This window comes from Pimephales promelas, chromosome 15, assembly GCF_988280905.1.
Source record: "Pimephales promelas chromosome 15, fPimPro1.hap1.1, whole genome shotgun sequence".
NCBI lineage: Eukaryota > Metazoa > Chordata > Actinopteri > Cypriniformes > Leuciscidae > Pimephales > Pimephales promelas.
Window position 1 is genome coordinate 31,847,711 of NC_142783.1, and position 13,563 is coordinate 31,861,273.

At 34.2% G+C, this 13,563-nt stretch overlaps 1 protein-coding gene across 2 annotated transcripts in view; it reads left to right on the forward strand.

Moving 5' to 3' along the window:
- The window catches only part of eml5 (EMAP like 5), a 78,127-nt gene that overhangs the window by 43,082 nt on the left and 21,482 nt on the right, over nt 1-13,563 (forward strand). For both annotated transcript variants that reach the window (XM_089120546.1, XM_039666313.2), the window contains 9 exons: nt 1,233-1,351; nt 3,507-3,693; nt 3,833-3,938; nt 5,481-5,574; nt 7,130-7,230; nt 7,836-8,029; nt 8,117-8,228; nt 9,103-9,230; nt 12,483-12,624. In XM_089120546.1, coding sequence (XP_088976672.1) covers nt 1,233-1,351; nt 3,507-3,693; nt 3,833-3,938; nt 5,481-5,574; nt 7,130-7,230; nt 7,836-8,029; nt 8,117-8,228; nt 9,103-9,230; nt 12,483-12,624 — 1,183 coding nt within the window. The remainder of the gene's footprint in view (nt 1-1,232; nt 1,352-3,506; nt 3,694-3,832; nt 3,939-5,480; nt 5,575-7,129; nt 7,231-7,835; nt 8,030-8,116; nt 8,229-9,102; nt 9,231-12,482; nt 12,625-13,563) is intronic.

Genomic DNA, 13,563 nt, shown 5'->3' on the forward strand with positions numbered 1-13,563 from the left:
AAATAAAGTTGCAATTGCGAGATATAAAGTCGCAATTTTGAGATGTCACAATTATGAGAAATAAAGTTGCAATTGCAAGATATAAAGTCGCAATTCTGAGAAATAAAGTCGCAATTGCGAGATAAAGTCACAATTCTGACAAATAAAGTTGCAATTGCGAGATATAAAGTCGCAATTTTGAGATGTCACAATTATGAGAAATAAATTCGCAATTGCGATTAAAAAAAGACATAATTGAGACTTTTTATCTCACAATGCTGACTTTTTTTCTCACAATTGTGAGTTTACGTCTCGAAATTCTGACATCTTTTCTCAGAATTGTGGGAAATAAATTTGCAATTGTGAGTTATCAGACCAATTCTAAGGAATACTTTTTTCCCCCAGAATAGGAAAAAAGGTAATGGGCTATATGCACGCATAAGTTCCGCATTTGACGCAAGGATGCTCGTCTATTTCCGGTTGTGTAGATTAAAGCGGAGGAAAACCGGAGAAAACGGGATTATGGCAGAGTCTTCAATATTTACTGTCCTCCCGTCTTTGAAACGAAACGTACATACGTTTAGATGTAATTTTATATACAGTTATGTTTATTTGATATAATTTTAAAAAGAAGCATAAACACAACGAGGGGTGTCTGTTTTATCTGTTTTTGTGACTAACGTTTCATTAGTATAACCATGGAGTATAAAATTCAATATAAATTCTTGCTATTGCATTGGACTCTATGATCGGCGGAAGTTATCGAGCATCCCTAATGCTTCACCGGAAATACCGCCGTGCATAGAGCCCATTGCGACTTTTGACTTTTTAATCTCACAATTCTGACTTTATTTCTCAGAATTGCGCGATATAGTCGCAATTGTGTGTAATAAGTCAGAATTGCGAGATATAAAGTCAGAATTGATTGATATAAAGTTGCAATTGCGTGTTATAAAGTCACAAATGCATGATATGAAGTCGAAATTGAGTTATAAAGTCAGAAATGCATGATATAAAGTCGAAATTGCGTGTTGTAAAGTCAGAATTGTGAGATGTATACTCGCAATTGTGAGGAAAAAAAATCAGAATTGTGAGATTAAAAAGTCGTAATTACCTTTTTTATTTTTCTGTGGCGGAAACAAGCTTCCATAGTATGCTGATCAAAACCTGACAGCAAATCATTTCTCTTATGGATTCTGTTAAATGCTCTCCTTAGTCCTGTGTGTGGTTTATAATGAAAATGTGTTGTTCAGGTTTACAAAGAAGATCTACCTCAACTTAAAGAGCAGTGTAAGGAGAAGCATCGTGCCATGGCCATGAAGAAGAGGGAAAGAGCTCCAGCCAGTGGAATGAGGTTGCACTTTATTCATGGGTAAGTGCTTCAGCGAGCATGGTTTGTTATTTGTGGAGCTCCCAAAAGTACTGAACAGATGGAAAATCAATCAGTTTTATTCAAAGTTTGTCCCCCAAAAATAAACATTATTAGTAGTATACCGTTTGTACACAAATCAGCTATCATGTTACAAACGGTAGGACCACTATGATATGCTTTTTCCTGCAAGGAATTACTTTTTGTTAGGCATTATTATAACACCAAGTTACAATATTTGTATACAATATAAATATACTGTGTTATAATTGATATAAAATAATATAATAATTGTATTAATTTAAAACAATATTACATATAGGCTACTATTATTTTTTTTAATTATTTTAAACAACTGTCATAATAATCATATTTCAGATAATGTAAAAAATAATATCAATATTAATAAAATATTAAATATTTTCAAGCATTTCGATAATCTTTTTTTTAGTTCTATTTTATTTTAAAGTTAGACAAATTATAAAAAGTTAGAAAAGTCATAGTTATAAATTACGGACTTTTATGTACCACCAAAATTTGGAAAAGTTACAGAAAGTAAAACTCATAGCAAATATTACACGATATTTGTAAATAAATTTTGATTTATTTCTCATCGTGCATTTTCTGCATTCAATTAAATTTGCTCCATTTTATTGAGAGCGATTTTTATTCCAAATAGGACACGTCTCCAATGTAGAGATGGTGTAAGGAGGTCTCCATTTATTGTTCATAATTTAGTTATGCACCTGCAAATCTGCAACAAGGTTTATCCAACAAAAAAAAACAAAAAAAAAGAATTCCACAGCTCTGGGAATGTCCCGTGTCAGTCCCAAAGATGAGTCATAGCACCTTTAGGGACTAACCATAGACCAGTAGTTCACACTACATCTTATGAAGCTTGTCTCTAAAGTTAAGATGACATTCTTTGACATTACCAATACCTTCAAAATCAGCCTTCCTCTCTGACTCAGAGTGATTCAGATGGACAGCAGTCTTTTCTTTTCACACTTTATATGGCAGACTAATGGTAGTTAAAACTATCTTATGACATCAACTCATCGCCAAGTAGTTGGAAAGCATGAGCTTGAGTGCAGGAAGACTGCTGCAGAACATTAGTGTAGAAGTTGTACTGGAAGCTGGATTGGACTCACGACTTGGCCACAGTTGGCCATTAATGCGTGCTAATCTTTCTGAAGAACACACAGATGAGCTCAAAGGGTCAACCACAGCTGAGCTGCAAATTTGAACCATTTGTTTCAAGTGCATTCGTAGGTCAACAGATGGATTAAGGGTTACGGATTAACGTTTAAGAACATGGCAGTAATAGTTGTGATTGCTCAGTGAAGCTGTGCAGACCTGAATCTGGCTTTAGTGGATGAAGATGATGGATTCAGATCAGGTTATTCAAGGGTTTACAGAAGCAAGGCAATTTAAGTCACTGGATAAAATTTTTTTTTTTGTCTCCATTTATTGAAATAAGTCGAAACGGCACTAATACATTCACAGTGCTGTAAGCGGAGATGGAAAAATTGTGAAAAATGACAATGATCATAATCAATTAAAATGACGTAAGGACATTTTTTTGTATTTATTTAGGCCTTTTCTAAAGCTCAATTAAAAGTAATGCTCAGCAGTTCACAAAATGGATACAAATTTCTGTTTTCAAATGTGTATTATAGATTGTGAACAATTTGTCCGTACATGTGATTACTTTTAAAAAAAAATTTCCTCATATTGTTTAATCAAAATAGTCGTAACTAAATCTTCAAAATAAAAATGACTTCTAAGCCAGACTTCTCTGATCATTTATTCCGCTTGAACCCCTGCAAGTGCACGTTCATTTGCCTTCACTTTTAAATGCAACGCTCTCATCTCAAAATCAATCAGCAACCAATGCATAGATTTTATTTTATTTTTTTTTTGATGACCCTATGTTTGGCAATATCTGAAATCCTTGTCCTTGAGGAGACATTTTTTTTTTGGTTCCCATGAGGAAAACAGCTTATAAATCATTCAAAGTGATGTTTTTTTGAAAATCTAAAAATGTAGTTTTCTGTGATGGTAGGTTTAGGGGATGTAATATACAGTTTGTACAGTATAAAAATCATTGTCCATAGAAAGTCCCCATAAAACATGGAAATTTGTGTGTGTGTTTCAGTTACAGAGGTTATGACTGCAGAAGTAACCTCTTCTACACTCAGACCGGTGAGATTGTGTATCACGTGGCGGCTGTGGGAGTGGTGTACAACAGACAGCAGAACACACAGCGCTTTTACCTGGGCCATGACGATGACATCCTCTGTCTGGCCATCCACCCAGTCAAAGACTATGTAGCCACAGGCCAGGTACAGTCAAACTGCACACGTCTGTCTTTGTCAGCAACAGCACACAAAGCAGAGAGGTTTCTCTACTGAATACATTAAAATCGCTTCAGTTCACCTTTTGTTCTGGGCACTTAAACATCTCTGTTTGTTTCTTACACAGGTGGGCCGTGATTCGTCTATTCATATATGGGAAACAGAGTTTTTGAAGCCGTTGTCTGTACTTAAAGGATTCCATCAGTTTGGGGTGTGTGCACTTGACTTCTCAGGTATGGAATGCTAATTAATACTTTACTATTCGCAACAAACTCAATTGTTGTTTCTCAATTATTAGAGGTGTTTGCGATAACACTTTACAAAAAGGTTACATTTGTTTAATTTCAATATGAAATGCCACACCCCTGAGGTGGATGGTTTATCTCGGCAAAGGAGAAGTGCTCACTAACACAGATTTAGACAGATTTGTGAACAATATTTGTGAGAAATAGGCCTTTTGTGTGCATAGAAAAGGTCTTGGATCTTTGGGTTCAGTTCATGAGGCAAAAACAAAAGTGTCTGATTATAATTTCACCAACAGTAATTCTGGATTGAATTTTACTATTAATAATAAAAGATAAGCTAATGTGCATTAATGTCAAGGAAAGTACTTTTTATAAAAATGGTTTAAAGGCTGAAATATGGGAGGTTTATCTTTTTATAACATCTTTTTTTTGTGGAAAAAAATATTTAAAGGCTCAAATATGGGAGGTTTGTCTTTTTATAAAACCTTTTTTTTTTTTTTTTTTGGTGAAAAATGATTTAAAGGCTGAAACATATTTACTATAAGTGCCTAAGGGTGGGCCAGGAATGGCAGGGGTTGGTGGCAATGTACTGTAAGTATCTGGATATTTTCCGCGGGGCGAGGCCTTTGATTACCTCTCTGTTTTTTGACCATAATTGTGTTTACGTCCCTGCGTGTTAGCGCCCCCTAGTTAATAACTAATGATCTTTGCAACGGAATTGAAACGATCAAAACTAACTTAAGCTGGACAATAACTTTATCCTAGAGCTGCTGTAAAGCCAAAACAATCTCTGTTACTCACTGGAAAGCTGCTTCGAAACAATCTATATTGTTAAAAGTGCTATATAAATAAAGATGACTTGACTTGACTTATGCATTTGGCAGATGTTTTTATATCAAACGCGAATTGATTGCATTGCATTGCATTAAGGATATATACATTTCTATCAGTTCTTGCATTCCCAGGTAATCGAACCCATGGCCTTAGCGATGCCAGCTCCATGCTCTACTGTATTCTTGCACATACAGACTTTTGACTATGTCACATAATCTTGTCCATTTTTGAGGCTCATTCGAGCCTAAAACCGTAAATTTATGCTGGAAATTGTAATTGTAATACTACTGATCACATTTATTTATTTTATGGCAAACTAGTGGTATTTCTGAAAGTGCTGTAATACTCTCTGTGAGCAAATCTACAATTTATGCGTTAAACTAGACATATTTCTTGATTAATGTCAGTGAGTCTGCTGTATAGAAGAGTTTCTATTGACTAAGCAAAAACAGCCAAGCCTCCAAGTATCTGTCAATGTCACAGGCCTAAACATAAATGATTATTCTTATTAGATGCCATCAAACTGATATTTCCACTGGAGCAATGTCTTTGTTTGCTGTCACATCGTATTACTTGAGTTGTCTTGTTTCATTGTTAGCCGGGTTGGAGATGGTATTAAGTCATAACGACTTTCGTGATGCTGTTATTTGCCTGATGTTGAGTGATAACAGAGCGGTATGATGTCTGTCTCTGCAGCGGATGGGAAGAGGCTGGCTTCAGTGGGTCTGGATGACAATCATACCATCGTCCTTTGGGAATGGAGGAAAGGAGAGAAGCTCTCCACCATCCGGTGAGTAAATCACGCATGCAAGTTATAGTGTACTCCTAAAAGCTGAGAATTCACAGTATTTATCTTGCAGATTTTAAGATGTTGATGAATTATCTTTGTTGATGTTGATGAAAATTTTGTCCAATAAAATGGTGTCTAGAATCATGTCCCTCCCCCAATACTATACTAATACGACAGTTTACCTACTTTCCACTCTTTGTTTTTTAAACTAAACCTCTTGAATATTTAAAAAATAAACAGTAATTTGATATCTTCCATTTCCAAACTCCTATTTCAATAGGAACAGATGAAAAGTAAATTGCATTCATCAAACTATTTATTGGGGATTAAACAGAAATGGTGTGTTTCCTCACCAAGCAGCCAAATTCTTTGAAATACATTTTTTCCCAGATAAACCTTAATATTTTGTCATGCAAAATGTATATTTACATATATATATATATATATATATATATATTAGGGCTGTGCAAAAATTAATTGCGATTAATCGCATCCAAAATAAAAGTCTGTGTTTACATAATATATTTTTGTGTGCTGTATATAATTATTTTGTATATATAAATACACACACATGCATGTATATATTTAAGAAAATGTGTTATACATATATAAAATATTTATATTTATATAATATAGATTATGTATATATATATGTATATATACAGAATTTAAGCGCAAATAATTCTTAAATATATACATCCATGCATAGGTATTTATATAAACAAAATAATTATATACAGCATACACAAATATATTATTTAAACACAGACTTTTATTTTGGATGCGATTAATCGCAATTAATTTTTGCACAGCCCTAATATATATATATACTGTATAAATCAGTCCATTTCAGCAGATTAGCATTACAGCACTTCTTCATGACATAAGCCTGTTTATCATGCAGTCTTTATCTCAGAATGATCATTACCTCAGGAGAAATCGCCTTTCTCTCTCCCAGAGGACTGATTTTCATGATACGACTGGTTTATCTTTCATCCTTCTGTCAGAATGTACTGTTAGTTGTTAATTAAAGTTGTGTGAAGTGTAAAATTTCTTACATTTATAAAGACTGGTAAGAAATGATAAATGAATTAGTGCTGTTAAAGTGCCCCTTATTGTGCTTTTTTGGATATTACCTTTTATGTAGTGTGTTATATACAGTTACCATGATAAAACACTGTAATGTACATCCTCTCATGGATTATTATATCTCCTCCTACAGTCTAAAGCATTTGTATTCCCCTGTCTGTACACTCTTGAGTTCAGCGACTCTTCCCCGGGGCTTTCTCTGGTCGAGAGGATGCTTGTGCGGGTGGAAGTAAATAGGGCCTGACAGTGCAGTCACTGCTCAGTGCTCTGCCCGCTCCACATCGGGTCTAATGCTAACCCGCTCACAGACACTGTCCCCTGGCACTCAGACAGGTCAATTACAGCCCTACAGTGCCCTCTGTGAACCTTTAAACTCCTCAAAAACATTAGGGGCTGTTCGATTCATCCTTTTACGTTTCAGCAAAAGAATCATAACACATAAAATGTCTCTCTTTTTGATTTAAAGGGGAAGTAAGGACAAAATATTTGTCATTAAAATCAACCCGTACGTGCCAGACAAACTGATCACCGCTGGAGTGAAGCACATGAAGTTTTGGCATAAAGCAGGTAAGACTATAAACCTTCTGTGAAATATGGGAATCACTGTACACTCACACACACACACACAAGCTCGCGCTGTTTTCAGTCTCTGCTCCTTCACGATATGATGACATGACTTCATGAGCATTTCACCGTTTCATTTGAGAAACTATCGTCACATCACACACGCACAGAAACTCAAAGGTCTTCACGGCAACCCGTCAAAATAAAAGTTTGGTTTAACTTAAAGAAATTGACATAAATAATAATATTAGGCTACTTTACAATAGATTTAACTACGTCTCCATTAATTTAAAATACTACTACTACTAATAATAATGTGTGCGTAGAAGGTTGCTTATTTTTCACTTGATTTTTTTTACAAGCAATATTTCTCAATATCATCAATATTTTCATTTAAACAGCATATGGCCTTCAGTGCTTTCATAAATTTACCGTCATAAATAATAAAGTGATGGAATTGAATTTAATATTTTCTTCAAATAGTTTATTAAATTGGAAAAAATAGTTCAAAATGATTTTGCTGTGGTACAGAAAACCGTAAAATTGTAATGGTATTGGTACTGATTACTGGAATTTTGGTACCGTGACATCTGAGGTCATGTTCTCAGGTGGCGGACTGATTGGGAAGAAGGGCAGCATGGGAAAAACCGAGACCATGATGTGCGCGGTGTATGGCTGGTCTGAAGAAATGGTGTTCTCGGGAACCTGCGCTGGAGACATCTGCATCTGGAGAGATATGTTCTTGGTGAAGACCGTCAAAGCTCACGATGGGCCCGTTTTCAGCATGCATGCCCTGGAGAAGGTATCAGATTTAGCTTCAAACAGTAAACAGGAGTCACGTTCACTTTAAATGTGCTTAGAAATGAAATGCGAATATGTTTTTGCTTAGGGTTTCGTGACTGGTGGAAAAGATGGAATAGTGGCTTTGTGGGACGACACGTTTGAAAGATGCCTCAAGACATATGCCATAAAGCGATCGGTGCTGGCCCCAGGCTCCAAAGGTGAGGACATCACTTGCATTTCTTAAATGACAATTTACTTTTACAAATTACACAGAATATCGTGAGATAATAGGACTTAAAGGGTATAGTTCACCCAAAAATGAAAATGTTCTTTTACTCACCCTCAAGTTGTTCCAAACCTGTATGATTTTCTTTTTTTCTGCTGAACACAAAAGAAAATATTTTGAAGAATGTCGGTAACCATATATTTGATGAATCCCATTTACTTTCATTGTATTTCTTTTCCTACCATGGAAGTCAATGTGGCACATCAACTGTTTGGTTACCCATATTCCTCAAAATATCTTCTTTTGTGTTCAGCAAATAGGGCTTTTTAGAGAGTGTATCTATAATAAAGTTTATTTTTCTTGCATAAATAAGGTTTATGCTTAAAAGAAGAAAATGGTTGCATATTTATAAAGTAATATAAAGTGAAAAAAAAAACTTTGAATGAATGACTAAATAAAAAAAAAATATATATATATATATATATTATATAAGTTAAAATGTAAGCAACTCATAGTTATGTAAACAACCCATTATAAATAAATGCTTTATAATAAAGTTGTTTATAATAATAATTATCTTTTTATTTGTATTGTTATTAGTATTACTATTATACACAACCTAAAAAATGGTTTATTTTACTTATAAATAATATTTATTTTTATTTATTTTTTGCCTTTTAAAATGTATAGATGTCTGTACTGGATAACAAAACTAAAACACTTGCCGTGTATAGCTGTAACAGTGCGGATAACTTGGCTGTGAAAGCTAATCGGGTCAAATACCTCCATGCATCCTTAGTGTGTTTAATAAATAGAAAGCCAAGGTCACGGGTGCATGTTTATTTATAGCATGTCCCTTCCTGCAGGTTTGCTTTTAGAGGACAACCCCTCCATTCGTGCCATATCTTTGGGTCATGGGCATATTCTTGTAGGAACAAAGAACGGAGAGATTCTTGAGGTGGACAAAAATGGGCCCATCACTCTTCTGGTTCAGGTAAGGCACAAATTCAGCTGTCAGATTAGCTTGACAAGCCACGAAACATGACCATTCTGAAAATAAATAAATAACACGGTAAGGAATGAGACAAGGGTTGAATGAAGAATTTCTGTCCGGTTGGCCTTGTTGATTCATTAAACTGAGCTTTACAAGTCTTACCCTCGAGCTGCCTGTCATGTTACATAAACTCACATGCATCTCTGGATGGGAACCTAGTGAAATTCAGAAATTAGTTTACCTTAATCCTCCCCGCAGGCCATTTTTATCCAAAATTAATTTTCTTTTAATTTTTTTTTTTTTTTAATTGAGTGTTTATTGGAGTGGTGCAAGACCTTGTCAGTTTTTTCACATTTGAAATACAAGCGCACACAAATTGAGTTGTTGTAGTTTTTATAAAAAATACAATATATCTGTGCTTTTATTGTTGGCTAGCAGGAATTTGTACATCTTAATACTTAAAGTAATAGCCCTCCTCTCTTCAACAACGCACTTCACTTGAGACATCATTCATGGCCGTCTCAAAAATGGTGAAGGATGATTTAGATACTGAAGTTTTATGCTTATCCTTGAAGTATATCATACTTATTATGGAAATAATATACTTGTTGATTTTAATTAAATGAAAATGTAATACAGCTATATTTAAATCCAATTAACTGAACTTTAGACTTCTATATAATCCTACTTAAGTAGAACTTAAATACATCTTTATATGTAATTTCATAATTACTTTTATTGCCTTAAATATATATATATATATATATATATATATATTTAAGGCAATAAAAGTAATATATTATAATATATAATAAAGTAAATATATTTAATAAAATTTCTTTTGAAACTTTTATGTACCTAAATGCATATTTGTAATTGATGTTTAACATTTGAGTAGCTTTAAAAATCGTGTTACAAGTTTTTTTTCTTCCAGCAGCACCTGTAAATGAGCCTGAGAATGATGAGTCAGTCAAGTGTGTCTCTGCACCTGCCCTCACCACTCAACCACGTCCACTTTGTAATATTTTGCTCCAGTTTCATTTCAGAGACTTAATGAAATGGTCCCGGGGCTGTTGTTGTAATAAATGGTAAACAGCAGTGACTGCAGACCTGGCAAAAAGAGTAGTTTTCCAATATTTCTGTGCTCAGACACTAGCCATGGTTTAGTTTCCAGCGTAGCAAGGAGCAGCTGGTTTTTGGACACTGATTAAAGGTGTATTTGTTTTTTTGTCTCGTGTGACTGGTGTTTTAGAGTCGGATGCAATCATTAGTTAAAGGTTGGTGCTTGTTATTGAAGTCATTGTTTACTTACTAAAATGTTACATATCAGTTGGTACATACGTTTCATTGCATTACGTGAGCTTTATAATTCGTCAAGTGATAGTTAAGGTGTAGTAAAAAATGCATGTTGCATTTAGCAAGGAAATATGCCTTAGTCAGAGCTTTTTCTAGGTCCTACTCACTGCTAGAAAACATTTGAGCTTAATTAAATACTTATTTATTGCTCTCTGAAATGCTCTTTGGGAAAACCTTTTACGAATCCCATGGGTGCATCACGTCCAGTTTATAGCAGAACACGCTGTGGGGAAATTGTGCACACTGACAGCATTATTTATTTGAATGGATTTTTTTTGTTTTGTTTTGCATCCAATAGACACAAATAATAATAATAATAATTAAATGTATATAGCTCCTTGTGTTGGAAATGGGAGACAATGGCCATGTTCAGACTGCCAGCAAAAATCTGGATTTTTTGCATATCCAGATTTTATCCAAATGCGATTTTGAAAGTCTAGACAGCAAAAAAAAAACATTGAAATCGAATCTTATTCAAACCACATTTAGAGGTGGTTTGAGATGCAATTCCAATCACATTTTTTCAGATGCGTCTCAGTCTGGAAATGCTCAAATAGATGTCAAAACTGTTGACGGAAATGCCAGAAACATTCATACAGTGTTTAAATGGTATATCCAAAGATTTCAGTATTTTCTGTATTTATTTGGAGAGTGAGATTTTCCTCCATTTTTCCTGAATCCATTTTGAAAGCTTTGTAACATACTTGTGAACCTACAGTACACTAGTACCAAAGCAACCCATGCAGATGGTTTTGTCTGGACACACAAATCTTATTTGATCACTGATGACTGCTTGAAAAGAAAAAAAAATCTGATTTGTGTGCAGTCTGAGTGAACATAGCCTGCCATACTGCGACTGTACAGCATCCCTCCATCACTGTGTTCCAGACTCCTGAATCAGCTCTTCAACACTGTGCCTGGATATATGCCCAGTTATAATGATATTCTCCATCATTTGATGAATTACTGCTGCCATGCTCACTTGAAAAATGTAGATGAACATATCTTTTAAATAAAATTTCTCAAGCAGTAAAAGTGCGATGGAATTTGCTAACTTTTTAGTGTATAATGAGTAAAGTTTTCATAGAATTGAGGTGTGTTTGTGCTGAAAAGAACACTAAAAAATGAATCATGGGTCTTGTAATTTTCATTAAAAAAATTAAGGTGATAATTAAAAATATTGTCTATATTTTCTAAGAAAATTGTGGTTCAGTGTTGTATAGAATATATTTAATAACATTTCACTTTTAAGGAAACACCGTTTTGAGGCTTGAATTGAGGAACCGATTAAGCTGAACTAATAAAAAATTACGTAAATTAATGTTACCTATTTATTTTAAGATAATTAGTTCAATTATTAGTTTTAATTAGAGACACCACTGTTAGTTCCCAGCATGCTTTGCACATGGAGAGCAAATATTGAAATGTGAAAAGTGTTATTTTATGTGTTTTTGAGTAAAGGGAAACATCTTAAAGTTTAACATTCAGTTATGTTTGACATGTTTCTATTATGCTGATGTGTTGGTATCGTTATCATTGTGCAGAAGCTTATGGTTAGGCTGTGAATAACTGCATTGATTAATAATCTGAAGCATGCTGAACTTGCTTTGTTCGTTGAGCAATAACTTAGCTATAATGCTAGTTTGTTTCTGTGCTTAGCAGCATACTGTATTTCAATTATACAATATAACTCAAAGTCAAAATATAAACCTGTTATTTCCATTCACTCTACTTCACACACCTTTGAGTGTCAACTTAAAATAAAAAAGTATATTTCACAAAAATATTAACTTGTAAAGGACAGTTACAGTATGTTGGTTTGTTAGTATACTGTATATTAATTGTGTGTGTGTGTGTGTGTGTGTGTGTGTGTGTGTGTGGTGGGACTGTATTTAGGGTCACATGGAGGGCGAGGTCTGGGGTCTCGCCACTCACCCTCATCTGCCCCTGTGTGCCACTGTCAGCGATGATAAGACCCTGCGCATATGGGACCTTTCCCCCAGCCACTGCATGCTCGCCGTACGCAAACTCAAGAAAGGTAAGCAGATGCTCATTCTTTACACTGCATTACAAACTTACACTGTTTGTTTCATGTGTCCACAGAGGACATAATAAAACATTGTGTTACGTTCATTGTGTTATGTGTCCTTGTTGCAGTGTAATAAAGCATGATTCATATGAGTTATTAATTTTAATTATTAGCATTTACACTACGGGGCAGTTGAATGCTTGGAACTGATTGAGTTTTAGGAGAAATGACAATATGACAGTAATAAAACAGTAAATAAACAGTAAATCAGCCCCTCTGTCTGATTATAAATAGCTCCTTATCTATAAATTTGTCTTGTGATTTGTATTCCAAGCTTGGCCTACACCTGTTTGACCTCGTTTTGCTTCAGAAACTCAGTTTGCATTGAAAAATGTAACTTAAGTGAAGAACACTCAGCTTGCGAATCATATTAATTGATCTCTTAAGGGAATGGTTACAAAACATTTTGTAGAGGAACCATTTGCGCTTATTCATGGGATGTTGTACAGACCAGCGATTTAATCAAATAAAGCTTGATAGGTCAAATCCTTAAGGTGAGCTCTTCATTAACTCTAATTAAATTATATTATAATGGTTATCCTTAGAGTGCACTGGGTCTTTGCATATTTACTTTTAATTAACAATGATAACTTGCTTCACAATGATTGTTTAAACAGATGAACAGATTAACCTTACAATTTTAATTCTGTCTATCACTTTAATTTAATGTTATGGCTGAAATTATATTTTTATGGTTATGGTTGATATTAAAATTCTATACTATTTCGTCAAAATAAATTAATATAAAAATAAATAAAATAAAATAAAACATCAACTAATCAATCATTTTAAATGCTTCACATGAATTTAGGCATCGCAACATTTGACTGTATAGTATAAAAAATTATACATTTTGAATTTGTCTGACGATTACATTTAACAGTGTTA